Source organism: Rattus norvegicus, chromosome 1, assembly GCF_036323735.1.
Source record: "Rattus norvegicus strain BN/NHsdMcwi chromosome 1, GRCr8, whole genome shotgun sequence".
In the NCBI taxonomy this organism is placed as follows: Eukaryota; Metazoa; Chordata; class Mammalia; order Rodentia; family Muridae; genus Rattus; species Rattus norvegicus.
The window spans coordinates 208,771,644-208,791,634 of record NC_086019.1 but is presented as its reverse complement, the minus strand read 5'-3'; the positions used below and the strand labels follow the sequence as shown (position 1 = coordinate 208,791,634).

At 51.1% G+C, this 19,991-nt stretch overlaps 1 protein-coding gene across 18 annotated transcripts in view; it reads right to left on the bottom strand.

The window, feature by feature from the left end:
• Positions 1 to 19,991, bottom strand: part of Shank2 (SH3 and multiple ankyrin repeat domains 2) — a 445,157-nt gene that overhangs the window by 228,666 nt on the left and 196,500 nt on the right. For all 18 annotated transcript variants that reach the window (XR_005490582.2, XM_063274304.1, XM_063274282.1 and 15 more), the window contains 3 exon segments: positions 15,869 to 16,190; positions 8,865 to 9,034; positions 3,220 to 3,333 (listed from right to left, as the gene is read on the bottom strand). Coding sequence is in view for 17 of the 18 variants with exons in the window: in XM_063274304.1 (XP_063130374.1) it covers positions 3,220 to 3,333; positions 8,865 to 9,034; positions 15,869 to 16,190 (606 nt within the window). In the remaining variant the exon portion in view is untranslated.

The window sequence follows — 19,991 nt, the reverse complement described above, 5'->3', positions numbered from 1 at the left end:
CTCTCACTGGCCTGGAGCTCACATACTGAACTATGCTGTCTAGCCAATGACCCCCCCCCATCTTTGCCTCCATGGTGCTGGCATTATAGGCATGAGCCAGCACAGCTGGCTTTGGTTTGTGGGTTCTAGAAACAGAACTCAGGTCCACAAAGGACGCACTTCGCTGAGTCATCTCCCTAGGCACGTGTAACAATTTCTTAGGAAACTAAACATGTTCCTATCATGTGACCTAGCAGGTTTTCACCTAAGGAAGTGAGGAGAACTAAAACCAGATATCTACAGAGAGACTTGGATGGAAATGAGCCCAACAGCTTAGTTTACCTCAGCTCGTGCAGAGGAGCTAATCAGCGATCTTCAGGAAAGTGGAGTGCACTGCTCGCATAAAATTACAAAGAAGGGAAGGCTATGCAGCAACATACAAGGCACCACAGTGAAGCATGGCAGACATCGGCTGGGTGCAGAAGTCAAGACTGGGCCTGGAATCCAACCATAGACATTGTTACTCTGTGGTGACACAATTTAGAAAGCTGCTTGTCTCTGGAGGGATGGGAGGAATGGCTGGACAGCCATCAGGGAGGATGTTACAGCACCGTGACAAAATTATGAGCTAATCAGTTTATAAGGAGGAAAGGTTTACCACTCACTCAGGGATGCTGGCAGGACTCGTGGCATTACATCACACAATGGTGATATTGGTCACATCTGTCAATGACCTTGGAGCAAAGGATACTCCTCACCCAGCCAAAAGATGCTCATGTCCTAATTCCTAGGACCTGGGATGTTACCCTATTGACACGTGGAAGCTTAAAAGATTAGAGATGGAATTGGAGCGGCTTTAGGCAGCTTGGACCTCACCTGGCTGGGCCCTAAAAGTGGTGGCAGGGAGGGGAGGTGGGGGTGTTCTGAAGGATGCAGGTAGAGAGTGACCCTACCCACAGCTGCCATCTCAGAAGTGAGAAGGGGCCACAGCCAAGGATAAAGCCTCCGGAATCCAGGAAAGCTGAAGACAGATTCGCCCGCTCCAGAGATTCTAGATGGAGCCAATCCCACTGATGCCCACTGAAGCCAGGCTAGATCCCCGAGTCTTCTGAATTCTTCACAGCAGGGGGATGAAGGATTTATGCTGCTCACAACACTACTTGGTCAGCTTTTTAGGATTTTTAAGAGGCACAAGGACATGCAATTCAACTCTTTCTCCTGTGCTCAGTAAGACCTGCAGGTGCTCAGGAACAGGTGACACAGACTCATAAGACATCACTGTTCTGACATAGGTGGAGCAGAGTGGCAAGATCCATTCTGTTTCCAGACTGCTCAGGATGTGAGGATGGGCCCCAGAGGAACCCTGGAGCCAGCACCAACCCAGGTATACAACTCTGCTTGATCAAAGATCCACTGTGTGGATCGGAGTGAGAGCCTGGAGCCCCACAAGGAAGCTCATCATTACCCCTAAAGTGCTTGCCATAGGATGAGTGTCAGTCTGGCAGGCTCTACTGTGTGTAAGGACACTGCCAGCAGGGGCCAGAGAAGGCTCTCCCAAGGTCAACAGGAAAGTAGGGAGAGCTGTACTTCACCTAGGCCACTATTCCATAAGACGGAGAAAGCAGGATGACCCAATGACCCCTCATGTGTTTCTCAGGGTTGACCTGTCTAGATGTAGCTCGCAGAGCATTTCCAACAAAAAGCAGAGATTGGGGCAGCCCGGCCGCTCTGAAGATAAGTATGGGAGGGCAGGAAGTGACACCCCTATTCCAAACAGCAGGGCTTTGAGGAGACAGGTGGTGAAGACAGGGAGCAGAGAAGTCTCTGAAAGCCAGAAAAGCAGCAAACAGATCCTCCCTCCCCAGAGGGAAACTGGGCCCAGACCAGGGCTGGAAGGGGATTAGGCATTAGGACAGACCAGTTGATACCTGGCGACTAGTGTTCCTCATCCAGCAAAACCTGCTCCTACCACCCACTAACCCATTGCCCATCTGCCAGCCTCTATAACACCACTTCCAACCTTGCCTTTCAAGAGCTGGCTGGCTGGGCTGGGAATACAGTGTGCACAAAGCTCTGAGTTCCATCCCTCCATCCCCAGCATCATATGAACCGGTGGTGTATGCCTATAGCCCTAGCACTTGGGGCGGGAGACAGGAAGATCAGGAGTTCAAGGTCATCACGACCTATAGGAGGAATTAGAAGCCAACCTGGGTGGGCTACAGAAGACCATCTCAACAACAACAACAACAACGAACACTCAAGCCTGGCATGGGTGTGGTATTAGATCGCACATAACACAACCTATCAGCTGCACCTGAGCAGCTCCACAGTGGGAGGTTAGGACACACAGACCCTACTGTCTCAGGGCCAAGTTCTCAGAGAGGAAGGGTTCTGAATGCCCGTCAGACTGCAAAGCCTGGCAGACGTGAGGGAGTCCAACAGTGGGCGATGCATCACACATCACGTGATCCTCCCTGGCCCAGGTGACCTGACCAGGGCCCAGGGACTCCCTTTGGAGCATCAGACAGGGAACCTCAGAATATATCATAAAGAGCACATCTGAGCCAAGTCACAGGCCCACACGGACAGCACAGCCAGTATCTGCAGACGGCATGTGACTGCCTTTGGGGGTGCACAGGCAACTCAGGAGAACTCGCAGGTAAACACGGGTCACTAAGACGTCCCTTCTGTCCAAGTCTCAGGTGTCTTTGCTTCTTACCCAGGTCATTTCATATAAGTGGCCACTGGTATCATAGTCAGCTCAATTCCTTTTAATCAGAAGGCTTTCAGCCAGGGCAAGTGAGGAGTAGCCCTAATGCATGGAGCCAGGACAGCTTTGGCGGTGAACACTGTGTGGTACTTCCCAGGGAGGGTCTGGACAGCTCCGCCCTTCACTGGGAAGCCATCTGTATTCTAACACACCCAACCAGAAGATAGAAAAAAGACATTGACTCAGCCTCAGAATCTCCCGAAGGTGACAAGGACCCAAAATCTTAAATCATCTCCGGGTTTGCACCAGACACACCACAAGCTGCCCCTTTGACAGAACCTGAGCTTGTCAAGTGCTTTTGGTTTGGACAGAACCTACTGGAATACAACCAGCCAAGTCATTTGCAATGATACAGGGAAGCCCTGCTTTTGTAACCTGGCCTCCTTCCACAGTGTGGCTACAGCCACGGCACTTGCCACAAACTCCAGCTGAGCAGCCCCACCGTGACACGACCTGTGAGGTCACCTTACCTGCTTGGCTGTCCCGGGGCTTACATTGTACCTCCTCCACACACTCAGCTGGGAACCACCCGATGTGGCCACGGGCGCTGCCTTCCCAGAAGCCGCCCTCGCCGATGCTCAGAACTGGAGGTGACAGAAAGGAGAAAGGCATCTATCAGAACAGGGGACAGATAGGACCAAGGAAAGGATCCCCAGCAACTGGGCACCAGGCCCTAGGTAGAGGGAGTGAAGCCTTCACTGTCAGCAGCTTGGCAGAGGAGGCCCAGTGGCCTTCAGAGAACAGTTAAGGGGGGAGGGGGAGCCCCAGCCCATGAACCCCTCCCAACTGATGGGTGGTGGTGGAGAGTGGATAGAGAGTCTTTTTTTTTTTCTTTTATTTTCTTTGTGTGTGTGCTTGTATATACAGGCATGTGCATGTAGGTGCCGGAGGACAACTTTGGATCTCATTCTCAGTGACACCATCCACCTTATCACTCTTTTAAAGTGTGTGTGTGTGTGTGTGTGTGTGTGTGTGTGTGTGTGTGTGTATCCTGTAAGTATATGCATGCAACTCTTGCATGCCTGATGCCCACAGAGCCAGAATATCAGATACCCCAAGACTGGAGTTACAGATGGTTTTAAGTTGCCATGTGGGTGCTGGGAATGGGATCAAAGTCCTATGACAGAGTAGCCAGTGCCCTTAAACGCTGAGCCACCTCCCCAGCTCTGAGGACTAGTAGTAGTAGCAGCAGTAGTTGTTGTTGTTGTTTTTCAATAATTTATTTTTTTATTCACTTTGCATCCAGTCCCCACCCCTACTTCCACCCTTACAAATCCCTACCCTCATTAACCTGTCTACTTCTCCTGAGAGAAGGGGAAGACCTCCCTTGGGTACCACCCCACCCTGGGACATCTCATCCCAACAGCAGTAGGCACATCCTGTTCCACTGAGGTCCTTGTTTTTTAATTCTGCTGCTGGCATGAGCTAAAAACCTGAGATATCAGGGGCTGGGGCAGGGCCCTGAGGACCTCACAGCACACCCTAGCCCCATTAAGGTAAAGGCTTCCGTTATGAAGACAGCTGTGATGACCTGTTCAAAATGGCATGTGTATTGTCTGAACACGGTTACGTGAAGGAGTTTGTGACCCTGTCCACACATCTCAACTTGTCTTTAGATTACTTGAGGCTTGAGGCCCCGCGGTGGAGAAAACGAGATCCAAAGATTTGTTCGCCATTATTCTGACCTCAAATAGCAGATAAAGATCTACCCAGCCTGTGGTTTTGAAAAGGACGGAACGACAAACTCTAACTTTGTACATGCTTGCCCAATAATCTGAGGAAATGACCCAAATAAAGTGACAAGCCACTTCTCGACTAGCTGATACCATCATATTTGCTTGAAACAATTTCCTCGAAGCATGGACTGGTGAGTAGTCCCTGCCCCCCCACCCCACACAGCTCAGATGAAGGTCAGTTGGCCCAGCCTCCCAGCTCTGGACCCGAGAAACTCATCTTGGGGTGAGGTCCTAGGTTGTGTTGTGCAGTGAGGCCCACAAGGACACCCCATGCCCATTCTTCAGAGCCTTCAGTGGGTCAACCCTGATGCTTCAAAGCGCCCAGCAAGAAGTAAGACGGTAAGGTCAGGCTGGCAAGGTCAGGCTGGCATTCTCTTCTGCCTGGGATCTACCATGCCATACCTTACCTGTGCCACATGTGACATGGTTGTTTATCACTGTGCCTCAGTTTCCTCACTTGTCAGAGAGGAACACTACTTAGCTCATGCTGCCACTGAGTCAACAGAGGCACACGGACGCCATCCCTGCTTGTGGGCATCCTGCCACACTGCCTGCTCTGAGGGATCCCTGCATGCAGCTTTGTAGTTGATTCCCCTCAAGCACACAGTCTGGGGGTGTCACCAGGATGAGGCCCTCAGAAAAAGCAAACAGCTTGTGAATACAGGCAGGTGCACAGAGAGGTGCCACTTGGTACTTTAGGATTTGCCATCTCTGCTCTCTGGAACATTTTAGTGACATGGGGACAAAGAAACAACAGGATGCCAGTGTGAGAGTAGACATGTCTGTGTAAGAGTGGGCGTGCCAGGGCTGGGGATTTAGCTCAGTGGTAGAGCGCTTACCTAGGAAGCGCAAGGCCCTGGGTTCGGTCCCCAGCTCCGAAAAAAAGAACCAAAAAAAAAAAAAAAAAGAGTGGGCGTGCCTGTGAGGAAGTGTCTTACGGAAGTGGGTGTGGCTGTGTGGGAGTGTCTTACGGAAGTGGGTGTGTCTGTGTGGGAGTGGCACACCCTGCCTAGTAAAGACTGAGTCAGGCTCAGCTCCCTTGTAAATCAGTGCTTTAATTCAGAATAGCTAAGATTGTTCTCCTTGTTTAAGGTGATGTGTGAAGAAGAGGGAGTCTCTTTCACATGTCAGAACAAGAAACCGCACTGGGCTAGAAGTAATGAGCTTGGGCAGAAGAGGCTCGTCAAGGCCAGACCTGGGGGCAGAGAGCAGACTTGGAAGGCAAGGAACAGTTGTCACTGAAGGCCCTGGGAGAGTCAAGGAAGAGACAGTACTTCTGACGACTAGAAGGACAAAGTGAAGACACTGCATGCCAGGCAACCCTCCAGAGAACGGGCACTCTTAGCACCCAGAACCTTCTAGAAGAAAGGACCTTCCTAACTTGTCTCGGCACAGCATTGTAAGTCATGGACAAGAACAAAGAGCTTTCTGCCTACTTTCTACAGGTCCAGTAGCCAGGCAACAACCACTACAGGGGACTCCCCTCTACAGATGTGCAGGGGTGGAGTTTCCCCTCTCAGTCTGGGAGTGAAAAATCAGCCGGCAGCTTGGAGGGAGGGCCTGAACAACGTCTTCCTGCTTGGGGCACATTCCTTATACATATGCCATCTTTAGCTTGGATGTAGCCTGATGTTCAGCCACCCTGACCTCCTGGACAGCCAGTGGTGCTGCCTTGAGGTTGCTGCCCAGGATTAGCAGAGACTGTATCCAGCTGGCTCCCAGCGCTACTCAGGCAATGTTGAACAAGCTGGGAAAGTGCCAGGGACCTGTTTACTCAAAGCTTTCTCCAAACACTGTCCACGCCTGGCAATGGCTCCAGCTGCTCGGGAGAGAATTGCCATTAGGGGCACAGTCTGGGGAGGACACGTTTGCTGGACACAGGGTCCTGAGAAGTCTTCAGAACCTGAGGTTCATGAGCCCCTCGGCCTCTGGCCTGACTATCTCAGTTCCACATAAGTGGTCTAAGAGCCACACGGTGACACTACCAGGTCAGACAGATGGAGGCCTCCCCCACTGCATCAAACAATGCCCTTCTGCAATCTGCAAAGTCAGGAGATGTGAACTGTACCTCCAGAGGCCACAGCACAGATGTGAGCAGCGCTATGCAGAGCTATGGCTTTCTAAGTGCCTGCTATATCGGTAGGATTTGAAATGGACTCTGATCCAGGGAGGGCCACAATGTGTGTGTGTGTGTTTACGTGTGTGGTATGTATTCATGCAGATGTTCGCCTGTGCATGCATGTGTGTCTCTGGCTGTGTGACCGATATTGGGTATCTTCTTCATTCACCTCCTGCATTACTTTTTGAGACAAGGTCTCCCACACAACCTGGGGCTCACCAATTCTACTAGACTGGCGGGTCAAGGGGCTTCAGAATCTACCAGTCTCTGTTCTTGAGAAGTTGCGATTCCAGATGTGTGCTGCTGTACCTGGCTTTTTACACAGAGACTGGGGACCTGAACTCACTTCATGCTTGTACAGCAAACACTTTATAGCTGGAGCCCCAGCCTTAGCAAGGATGTTATAAGCACCAGTTAGGATGGGTCTGAAGAAGCTGTCAAGGAGGCAGCTGCCCAGATGCCTGCCCTGTTACACCTGCAAAGTCTGCATCCCGTGTGTCACTGCTGAGTCTGACACACCATGAACCTGTGGTAAGACCAGCAAATATCACCTGCTTGTATAGGAAAAGGGCCTGACCCACAGCTGGGTTATATTGTTGAAATTCAGAACCACATCTCATGTAAAGGTTTAAACTCCTGCATTAAACCATACTTGCGTAGTCCAAGCACCTTATGGGCGTGGTGAACAGGGATTCCACTAGACCCCAGTGGGGAGAACAGTTCCAAAGCCTGCTGCAAACAGCCACCATCATCAGAAGGGGCTAAACCTTGTTAAGGGGCAGCCAGGCTCTGGGGGATGCTCTCTAGCTTGAGGAGCAGGACTGGGAGCTTTACAAGAGTCCCTGTCTCCCATATCCTGGTCTATCCTGGGCAGAGCACAGTCCCCACTGCTGGGCCAGCATTGGAGGAGGGTATAGAGAAACCCCTACAGTGAGAGAAGCTGGAAGGACCTGAAAGTTGAACCTGGAACCCCAGACCTTGAGGGATGGTCCATGCCGGGGGAAGGGCTGATAACCAGAAAACAAAAGTCAGTGGGTGTGGGAATGAGGCAAGCAGAGCATGTCCTTGAGAGAGAAGACAAAAGCGATGGATGGAGCGTAAATCTCCCCGCACGCGCTTGCTGGTGAATGATCAGACAGGGATTTTTAAAGCGGTGTATACGCCAAGCCATGGTGTTGGTGTTGTAAAACAGCACATGTTTCCAATGAATAGGAGCCCCAGCAGAGTCCTAAGGAGGCGCCGCAATGAGAAGGAAGCAATTTAAAGCACACGCTCAGAAAGTAAGGAAAACATAATTTTTGAAATTATGAACCTCGCGGGAGGAACGGGATGGGGAAAGGGGCTTTCGGAGGCAAGAGTAAGTGAACTTGAAAGGGAAGCGAACAGGGCACCAAGGACTTGTTAGTGCAGAGGCACGGAAGCCGGATGCCAGGGTCAGGAAAGGATGGGGTACACGCTCTCCAGGCCCTCACAGGAACCCCAGGTGAGTGACAGAAAAAGAAACAAAGGTGTCCCTTGCTGTGGGCTGAGCAAGGGTTGGATGGAGGGAGCAGCGTCAGAATCCGCTGGCCACTATTTCACCTTGTGTCCGGTGGTGGGGCCTGGCGATGCTGAGCACGTGAAGGACCCTTCTTGCTCTACCTGTGAGCTGTACCTTCTATGTGGCTCCTGAGGTCCCCGCCTACCCCTCCTCCAATGCCCTCTGTGGCCCTGAGGCACAGGCTTTGAAGTCACTGTCCACCTCCTCTCTCCACACTGTCATTATCTGTGTTTTCCCAATATCCCTCAGACTCCTTTCACCTACACATGAGTGATCGCTGGCTCCCTAGGACCCCTGGAACAATACTGAACTTCTTGGCTTGTTCCCAAAAGCCCTCAGAATTTGCCTAGAGAATTTATTTCACCTGGTTGATTTCCTCTACACATTGAACCCACACCTACACCATGGGCTGCTCCAAGCCCACTTTCTCATAAGGTTTTCTGTCTGGAAAGTGGCTTAACTCATTGAGCCCCACTTTGGCTCATCCCTGTACTCACCACAATAGATCCAGGAGTGTGTGGGCATTTTCCATCCATAAAGGCTCAGCAAAGGGGACACTGAGTCAAAGGCACCAGTGAGAGTCACTGTCTCCCTCTCAAGAGTTGTGGGCCTTGCTGAACTGATGCTTTGGACTCTGCCCCTGCCCCAGAAGACTCACCAAGGTGTTTCATGGAGACAGAGAGGGCCTGCCTTCCCCAGGAGCAGACGACAAAGACTGACCTTTGACCCTGTCGCCTCGGTGAAGGGGGATCTCGCCGTCGACTTGGGGTTGGTATGGCTTGATGGCGACGAAGAGTCTCCCAGGCACCGCACTATACAGCTTCCTCCGGGGCCCTGGGTACTCAAAGGTCGAGAGGGAGTCCTTGTTGGCACCAGGAGTGAAGGGCGACCTGAATCAGGCAACACAAGAGAAGAGAGAAGAAAGTCATACTTTGCCAAACATGGCCATTGTGGTCTTCGAACACTGAACTGAGACTGGCCTTTAGTGGTATGTGTGCAGCCAGACAGCAAGGACATAGGTAGGTCAAAGGGCAGTGACTCGAAAGGACCCAGTGGCTATACTGTTGGGCGCATCCCCACAGAGGTAAAGCAGGGTCTCAAAGGGACATTTGCACATTGTGTTCTTTGCAGCAGCATCCACAGCCCGGGTGTGCACAGATGGATACTGGATGCACAGCATATGACCACCCATGCAATGGGACATCATTCAGTCAGAAAAAGGTATCCTGACCCGTACCACCACAGGAATGAGCCCTGGAGACACTATGCTTGACGAAGGCAGTCCAACAAGGCCATAAACTGTATGATTCCATCCTTATGTGGTCCCTACTATAAAGTCCACAGAGACAGAAAGTCAGATGGAGTGGCAGTAATTCGCAGGGACAGAGTTTCTGTTGGGATGATGGAAAGTTCTGGAGACGCATGGTGGGAACAGCTTCAGGACACTCAGCTCAGTGGCCACTGATCTGGGCACACACAATGGTGAAGATAGGAAAGCTCATGAGTGCCTTGACTACAACAATGAAAACAAATTGAAGCCTCGTCATCGGGGAAGCCCTTGTCCTGTTTTTCCAGCTCACTGTGAGCATCCGTCACGCTGGTAAGGATACACGTGGAATCTTTCACACAAGTGCTCATGATCATGGGCAGCCTGCTGGCCACTCCCAAGAGGACTTTTCTTTACATCACTAATTTGGCACTGAATGTGTGTCCCAGGCCCACCTTCCCTCAACAGTGGGAAGCCTTAATCAAGACCAGCAGTGGGACAGGCAGGGTAAAGGTCCTCACATGGGTCACTCTGCGGTGTCCTCATCACGAGGCATTGGAATTCCAATGGGTGATGAACTGACTGTCATATGCTGGGACAAGTGCTCACCCAAGTTCTAATCAGGGACAACCTCGAGAGGACCTCCTGTCACTCCTCTCTTCAGAAAGGGGAGCTTTGGACACGAACATGACCACATTAAAAAAACATGTCAGGATGTCAGGACAGCTTCACAGAGCTTCCTGCTGAGAAAGTAGCACCTTCACAATGCTGGAGCCTTCCAACAGGGTACTGCCGAGGGAAAGAGTGGGCATTTAAAGCACAGGAGAGGGTTCTGGGATGGGAATCACGTCTGAACCTAGATTAGGAGCCCAAATCCACAGCTCTGGTCTCTAAACCTATGTGCTGTGCCCTCTAGGTCTACAGAAGTGGCCTCCAACTTCTTCTTGCAAGGAAATGAAGGAGCCACATAGCACAAGGACCAATGAGGAAACTGGAATGCAGGGGAATTTCTGGAAGCTGATGGGATGCTCTTTGATTCGTTAAGGTGAAGTTTTGTCCTAGTTTCAGTTCTGTCACTGTATAAAATGCTCCGACAAGAAAGCAATACGGGGAAAGAAGGGTTTATTCGGCTCACGATTCTAGGTCACAGTCTATTACTGAAGGGAAGTCAAGACAGGAACTTCAAACGGCTAGCTAGTCACATCCCCTCTAGTCAAGAGCTCAGAGAATACAGCTAGCTAGCTTTCCTCTTCCCTTATCCAGCCTAGGAGCCCAAGCCTGGAGAATAGTGATATCTGTGTCTCCCCACACACTTAAGGGAGTTAGAAGAAATCCCTCACAGGCAAACCTACCCAGACCTACCTAGGCAATCCCTCACTGAGACCATATTCCCAGCTGCCTTTTGTACCATGTTGCCCATGGGTGTAAGGGCCCTGTGGTTTGGGGTGCTCTGTTACATTTGATTGTAGCTCTTACTTTATCTGGTCAATAGGGAGATGTGTTATACATTACATCACTGGCCTATAAGTTCTTACTTTTCTATCTGGCACGACTGTGAGAACTAGCCACCAGACCCTGGTTGATGTCTTTGAGGAACCCAGTCTACAGATGTGAAATTGGGGCTGTGGCATGCTAAATTTAGGCCCTCGTTTGGAATGTTGGTGAGGATGGATGAGTACTGAATACACAGGGCCTGCCTGGCCTCAAAGCTTGGATCTGCCCTTCATCCACGTGAAGCAAAAAGGGAAAAAAGGTCAAGCATCCTGGCTTCTTCTAGCATGAATGCAGGGCCCTGTGGCCACTGAGGGAGGTGGAAGGTTGTTTATAGCTGGGGCTCGCAATGTACACCCACACATCCCCAAGGTTTTCTAAAGCATAACCATGGATACAGTCGTCAAAGAGTTATAGAGGTACAGGTGCCTGAGCGGGCCATGTGACCACCGGGATGGCATCTGTAAGGTGGAGATAGAGGACAGAACACGCCTCAGCCCTTTTATATAGCTTCTCCTTGTCTTGCCAGCCACATCTTGGGTCTTCATAGATCCATCCATCCAATCATCTATTCATTTTCCTTCATATCCATCCACCCATCCACATATATATCCATCCACCTACTCATCCATCCATCTATCCATCCATATAGCATTCATCTATCACCCATATAGCCATCCATCCATCCATCCATCCACTCACTTATCAACATGTCCATCCACTATCCATTGTCTGTCCATCTATCTTGCCATTGCCAATCACCTGTCTATTCACTCATCTGCTCAACTTACTGCATAGCTGAATTCTATCTCTTCACTCACATACCCAAATTTTAAGAGACACTGCTCGAATCCCAACTGACCCCTTCATTACCAGACACTAAACAAATCAGTGGATCTTACAAAGTATCAGTTTGCCCATCATGAGTGACCATGAGGACACATCAATAGGAATCCACTCCACACAGTGCAGTGTCAACTGCAAAGCAGGTAACAAAATGCTGGGGCACTCTAGCTAATTCAAGCCAGTGCTTGAATGCTATTCCTCACAGAAGTCAATGTAAATAAACATAGTCTTGGGTCTCTTGTTTTCTAGCCCACTCTACAGAGAGCTAGCTCTGTGTCATCATTCTGGAGGCTCAGAGCCTCCAAGAACAGGGGTAGGGGGATCATTGGTCATGAAGCAGGGTACACACACAGTAAGGCTCAGTGGTGATGGGTGGTCCTGTGTGGGTATTGGAATAATCACTATTAACTTGAACTTCATGAAGTGCCCCAAGGCAGCAGGCAAAAAATTGAATCCATTTCCCAGATGAGAGAAGGGTGTCATGAGTAATGACTTGGCATGGGGGTCAGAGCCACCCTCGCATCTTGAATAGGAAAGACTGTACCTCAAGGGAAGGCGTTTTATGACCTGTGCCCTCCTGCCCAGGGGCTCTGCTCTCCTTATAGCATCCTTGAGCAAGAGCAGAGCCATGGCCCCAGGTAAGGGGTAGCCTCAGACAAGCAGGCCTGTGAGGCTAAGCTAGGACACACAGAGTAAGAGAATGGTTCAGCAGTTCCCCTGCCGTGTTTCCTTCATGTTCTGGCCAAGAGCAGCCGGATGGAGCACCAGCTGACTTTCTCTAGGCCAAGGGTTAGATTGCTGGAGATTCGGTACTAGAAAGCCAATGTTCTGTTCTGTGGGGTGACTGGGAAGGACCATTTCCCAGCTACCCTGTATGAACAGGAACTACCCCCACACCGAGCTCCCTCCATTCATTCACTCTTCATCGGTTACTCATTCATTTATTCACAGCTTCCCAGGTGGTCCACCACAGGGCAGCTCACATCTGAGCACAGAAGATGGGAGAAGCCACAGAGGCTTCATAGTGAACTGGAGTGGACTCCAACCAGGTAATGTTGCTGCTGAGACCAAGGCAACACCAAAGTCAAAGTCTCAGTGCACACAGGCTTGTCTGAGCTAGGGTGAGGGTCAGGCCGTGCAAAGGAGGCCACAGAAGGTGTCTGAAGGAACACACAGCCAGGTGGAACCTAGGGCACCATGGCTGTGGCTGTAGGGTGGGACCGGAGTAGTGCAAGGACAGAGGTGGAACATTTGATAAGGAGGTGCTGTGGTTGGTCTTGAAAAGGTATGGGGCAGGGCTGATGTGTAGAGTAAAAGAACTCCAGATATGGTCAGAAGGAGTCACCTGGCAGAGGCCTGCTGAAGTCAGTGTCTTTCTGGGAAAGATCTGGGATAATAGAGGCTGTGAGAGCTCCTAGCTGGGGCTGGGGCATAGCCAATATCATATCCAGCAATTGGGCCTTGGACTCTGGCTGCATGACCACCATCATTGCTATGTCTACAGACTCAACACATGCCATCCTGTTCTTTTCTGGCTATTTAAGACTTAGAGAGAGGAACACCAAACCAGCAAGCACGCAAGGCTTATGCCAGACACCTTACTTTACCCTGCCCCCAGATACCCATCCCTAGAAGCTATGACAGGGACAAGGGCTCACCATCGTTCAATAGGCCCATCACACTGGCACAACAAAGACGGTTATGGAGGGGCATAGGATACAAGGTGCAAAAATCAGCCTTCAATGGGCAGATTCACTATATCGCTGAAAGTGAATAGAGCGAAGGGCCCACCTAACTCACAGGTTGGTAATATAATACCCCTACTGTGCTGACAGTGGAGGAGTACCTCCCTTGTCTGGATGGCCAACAAGCCCTTAATGGCTCCAAGTGGGTGGGGGAAGGTTCTGACCATATGCAAGCTCAACTCCAGGGCCCTCCACCCTGAAATAATGGCTGCTCAGTAACTCCTGTATCCAGGGAGCTGCAGCCTGCCAGAGCAGCCATAGAATGCTGCACTCTGCAGACTACATGAAGAGAAGGGTTGTCTGGACCTGAATTCCACAAGCAGCCAGGGTGTACCTGCTCCTACGGAAAATATCTTTCACTTGGCTCTGCCTCCCCCAACCATAAACCTGGTAGTCTTACCCACATCACTCTGTTGGTGTCCTTGTGACATGCTATCACACATTAGGTGACAAGCAGATGTCTAGGGAGATCTAAACTTAATATTAAAAGACACACACACACGCACACGCACATGCACACGCACACGCACACGCACACGCACACATACCCTCCCTCTCTTCTCCTATCTCTGTTAACCCAGCCTAGGGATGAGGATAGAAGCCAGGGGAGGGAGTCCTTTCCTCTCTTTGCTGAGGTAACCATGTCTTGCTCCAAAAGTACAGGATTAGGTGTGCAGGCCCCCATGTTCCTACAGACCCAGAGAGAAAGAGAATATATGGGTGGACAAAGCATAGAGCCACAGGGCAATCTAATCGTCACCCTCAGATCCATGTCTGCTAGGCTGGAATGCACAGGCAAGGTGGTTACCCCAGAATCTACTAGAGCAGGGGAGATACCAGAGTGGCCTGTGATTTCTGCAGTCCATGGCACATACAGAATGTTCTAAGTTCTCTGGCACCGTGTTCTGCAATGTGAGGTCCTTGTCTCCAATGGGTGTCCTTTTGTGATAGCAACCGAGGAACTGGCTTTTCCTGGGGGACGAATGACGATGATGTCACCATCCTCACCTCACGACCTGAACCTGCAGAGGTGGGTGGGGTTGGAAAGGGCAGCCTGTCTCACATGGATGGACACACTAGAGAGGCCTGTCTTCCTAGGGATCTCCCCAGACCCTTTGCTCCCTGTCAAAGCTAAAGTCACTTAGGACAAATGAGACAGTAGTGGACCGTCCCCGTGAGGAGTGCGACCAAATCAAGGTCACCCTGTGATGCTCAGTAATCTTCCACATCTGGACAGCTGAGAGAGGGCCTGGGAGTACTGTCCCAACCACCTCCCAGGATTCCCATAGGGTAAATGCAAGTCTCTGGGGAAGATCTCAGGATTGTGACTCAGCTGTGCCTCCACGTGCCACTAGAGGGCGCCGCCTCGGGAGAGGTGAACACAGACTCGCACCTGTGCTGTCTATGTAGGCACAGGGCAGAGACTGCAGAGCGCACTGCTTCCTACCCTTTCTGGGCCAGCTTGTGTTAAGTAGGGTAGGGCAGAAGAAAAATCAAAAGGGAGACTGAGGAAGGGAAGACAAAAGATACTAGGAAGAGGAGAGTGGAAGTCGCCCCCAGTGAGGACATTGCTATGGCAGCTCCACATCTCACCATCCCCCACGGCCCACCAAAGGGATCACAGGAAGACAGGAAGACTGTTCATTCCTCGCTGCCCCAAATCTCTCTGATAGCCGTCACATATAGCCTCAAGGCCTCCATAATCAGCTGATCCCTGTGAGTCTCTTCTCTCGGCTAAGAAACTCAGGAGGGCAGAGGTTTGCTAGCGAGCTGGACATGGAAATGCAGACCTCCTGGTTATGCAGGTCGGAAGCCCCTTCCCTAGGGAAGGTCCAGGCTATGGTGTCCTGAGTGGTCCCCTCAGCCTACCCAATTCTAGACTGTCACTTGGGGCTGCTTCAGAGGTAGATGGAGAGACTTTGGGACCCTGACAGGCTGGGCAGACACAGTTCGCATGTGTAGCAAAAGCCAAGGCTGACAGAGACATGGCTGGTCTCTTGGGCTGTAACAGGTTCTGAGCTTCATTCCCTCCCCCACCCCACCCCTGCTCCAGGCCGGTCAGGGGGTCACTGGTTTGGACACAGTATGACTATGACAGAGGAGACTTCTGGGAGAGCACTTGGCACAGAGTATACCCTATGCTCTGACTCCCCAAGGCCTTTTCACTTCGAGGACCAAGGAGTCAAGGCACTGGAAAGGACATAAGGCCCCTGCACAGCTCAGCTTCCCTCACCCCTGCATTAAGAGTACCAGGCTAAGCAGAGAGGCCCCAGGCTCAGAAGACAGAATTCAACCTTAGGTTCTCCGGGGCAGCCTGAACTGAGGAGCATGTATTGGTTTGGTAATCATCTGCCCACTACCCAGTTTCTTCTTACCCCACATGCCAATGTGGCGGCTGTGGCCTCTTGCCGTCCTCACCAGCGCCACCCAGCCTGTTGAGTGAGGGAGAGCGGCTGCGGGGCCCAGGGGCGTAGCTTCCAAGGCTCTTTGTGGCTCCATCAGGTTTGCTGGGTGTCTGCTGCAGCAGCTGGGGTGAGAGGCTTCGGTGGGAGGTGGCTGCAGAGCAGACAGCCCATTCAGGCGCACCGGCATTGAGGTTGTTGTCGCTATTGGAACGCAGAAGAACTCTGGGGGCAGCCAATGTGTTGGGGGGCCGCCGCCTGCGGTTGGAATAAGCTGGGGCCTCTCGGAAGGGCACTGGGTTGGGGAGAAAAAGAGAGAGGCAGATGAGTAATGTCAGGAGACAGGGACACAGGAAGGCCAGGGCTGCATGCAATCACGCTCCCCCGTGCAAGTCAGGGATGGTACTGGGGGCTTGGTGCGGGATCTGAGTGGTGCTGGGCTCCCCAAGGCCTGACTCAACCCCAACATGAACACAGAGAAACACTGAGACGGATAATGTCTCCAGCACATGGACGCTCAAGCCAGGATCTCAATGGAAGGAACTCAAGGTCTGACCTTCCATCGGGCCCGCCCATGCCTTCAGCAGGGAGACACAGCCATAACACATGTAAGGATGGGCTTCCCCATGTCACCAAGCATTAGGACATTGCATGGCTCAGGAGCATCTCCTAAAAATCTGAGCTTGAGCTCTGTGGGCAGAGCTATGAACCCAAAGTTCTTACACTACTGTACATAACCCAGGACCTCAGGATGTGACCACATGTGGGGAGAGGTCCTTTATAGGGGTGACTATGTTAAAACAAGTCAACAGGATGGCCTCATGTGACAGCAATAATCAGGGTCCAGAGATTTAGGACACAGGCATGAGGATACAGAGACGACATCATCTGTAAGTCACAGATAGACCTGAGAACCAGCCCCGGGTCATTTTAATCTCGGATATTCAGTATCCAATATGGGGAATAACAGGTATTTCATTTTTATGCATTCAGGACTATAGCCTCGGTCACAGGGAAAGCCAGGCTCCTCTGCCCCCCAATCTCTTGGGTAGAAGAGGTCACAACACCCCCGGAATCTTTTCTTTTTCCTCTCAGCGAGTGGAGCCTAGCACTGTGTGGCAGCAGCAGGTGGCCCTACTTCACGGGGTGTCTCATGGAAAGGTCTAGACAGAGCTGGGTCCTCACACTCTTGAGCCCAATGTATCTGGGGACTCAGATTAGGCAAGCCTGGGCACCTCTAGGTATGGCATTCACACTGCAGTTACAGTAGACACCTTCATCTCGATGGCCAGAGATACTGCACACCCCTACCCCTTCACTGATACCCAGTAAAGCCTTGCACAAGACTTCTGCCCCTAAATCCTAGGGCTCCATTCTATAAACAGGACCCTATGAAACTAATAACAAAAACAGGGCTTCCGGGGAAACTGACCGGGGTAAGGACCCTGACATAAAAGAAGCAGAACGCTACAGTTTAGGGCAGCCTACGGCAACAACTGCCCAAGGTCAGGGTCAGAGGAGGGCACCTCATACAAAGCTAAGATTCCTACTCCATCAAAGTCCATGGCTTTCTGATCCTCTGGACAGCACAAGGATGAGGACATGGGCGGTGCTAGAAATAGGTGTTTCATGAACAGTTCATGGGAACAGAACAACTCCGACAGATCTTATGGGGTCAGAAGTGGTCCAACACAGCTCCCAGGGACAAAGGTGTCCCTGGTGGAACTCGTGGCGGCAAAGGCAGCCTAGGCACAGTTCATAGGAACAGAGGTGTCCCTGGAATAATTCACTGGGACAAAGATAGCCCAGGCATAACTCAAGAAGTGGCCCTAGCAAATCTCACAAGGACAGGGGTGGTCCTGGAGGAATTCATGGGGACAGAGCTAGCATCAGTACTGCTCACGGGGACAGAGTCGCCTTGGCAGATGTTGTAGGGACAGAACCCCTGCACAGTTCACAGGAACAGAGATGCCGAGGTGGTTCTGACAGTCTTCTTTCAGATCCTCTGCGACCCAGGACAATTCTCCTCACGCCTAGGAATCAGAGCTAGCTGCCAACCGGGGAAGCCGTGTAACAGGGGGCAGGCTGCTGGGCTTGCGGCTCGTGGATAAATGGAGGAAGTCCTCATCTCTCCAGTGGGCAGCAGCATGTATCATGTACCCTGCTTTCTCTGCAAGCTTTTGGTGGGAAAAGATGGTCAGCAAACCTCCTGGCTTTGTGTGATCTCACTCCCAGTTTCTCCAGCATGTGACTCACGGGGGGCTGGTCAGGGACAGACCCAGGCTGGTAGTGTCTTCCCTGAAGCCAAGCGCCTGTGCTCTTAAAGAGATAGGCCTACAGCCCCAGCAGCCCACCTCCAAAGGAACCACGCCAGGTCGGGCCACCAAGTGTGTTTGGCTGGGCACAAAGCCTTGTTGATTACGCTGCCGGAGCAGGGCCTCAAGAAGTCTCGGAGTCTTCACCATAGAGCCTATAATTGTAGCCAACCAGGGAGTCTGTGGTGATCTTGAGACTTACAGAGGTGGGGATTTAAACGGCCTTGTAAAGGACAGGTGACCCCTCACAATGTCAATCTTATCTGCCACTCGCTGAGATCAGGGGCTCGAGAACTCTCTTGGTGGGAAAGGCAAAAGGCTAGCAGACATGATAGCAGACATGAGAGGATCAATAGTGCCTACACCTTGGAGGGAGGCAGATGGAGGGTACCCAAGACCCGGACATGCTGGCACGCTGCAACTGTGCGTCTGTGGAGCCACCCATCCCTAAGAGTACAGTTGATGACACCTCTGACTGTGTAACCCGTAAGGTATTAATACCCTTAATAGCAAAGTGAGTGGATGTGGGGAGCACTTGATGCCCTTGCCCATTGAGAAGATAGACTCCGTAGGAAAGAAACATCCATAGAAGCATCATGGCGATAGCATTACTTAACACATTACTTAACACTCTAACCCGAGGCTGCAATTCATGCTGTCCGTGGGTTATAAAAATCGAAATCCCACATGGCGAATTTTGGTAAGCCTCATCAGAAAAAGAAGAGAATTTATTCTATGCCCATCTCAAAGAGCCTGGGTCTACAGAAGGGAGGAGTGGGCAGGATGTCCTCATACAGGCGAGGCCGCACAGGCAGAGTCATAGAACAAAACAGCCGGGACATTTTATACACATTTCACCTCAAAGACCAGCCAAGTGAGTCAAATGGACCCACACAGGTAACATTAGAGTGAACGTGTTAATGAAAATCGTCTTGCTTAACGACCAAGGCTCATATCAAATTAGTTTCAAGGCTGCTGAAGTGTCTCTAGTGTTTAGTTCACAGTGAGCTTGGGTAGTAAGTGCGCTTCCTAATTTCCTTAAAGTCACCTCTTTGGAAACCTGGTTTCGTCGGGAAGATAGCAAGCTTGCTATCTGAGAAAACTCTCTGACTGGGACCATACACGCAAATGATGTTTTTTTTTTTCATGAAAAGTGTTAAAAATAACTCCTTTCCTGTCTGAAAATGATTAATATGCCACCCAACGGTTTCCTTCTTTCAGGCAATCTGCAAGTTCTTAGGTGGGTGGATATTTTCTTAGCCGTCTTACATGCATTTATTTATACAGTTTTTTTTTTCTTTCCCCACAATAAAAATCATACAAGGTATGGTAAAAGAGGGATTCTTCATGCACCCTATGGTTTCAAAACCCAGAGACAGCCGGGCAGAACTGGCAAGTGGCACCAGAAGAGGATGCCGTGGGTGCATCCAGCCACGCGCCCTGACCCTCCTTAGCAGGTGCTCACAGCCTCCAGGTGACTGGAAGCCGAAACCCAAAACTTCTTTTATTTTCCCCAAGACCTAGTTTCCCAATGTGTCCCCTGGCATAGGCACTCTGGATGAGATGCTCTGGAATGCAGTTCTGCCAGAGGCTGGTGGCTCAGGAACACACTGAAATACAAAGTCACCTTCATCTGTGTTCATCTTCCAGACCTGACTAGAGCCAAACCATATCACAAAGCTGGGGCAATTATTCCTTGAGCAGTGAACCGCAACCAGCAATTTGAGGAGGCACCCGAGTCCCCTCTCCCCCAAGAAGCAGCCCACAGCTGCTCACTAGGC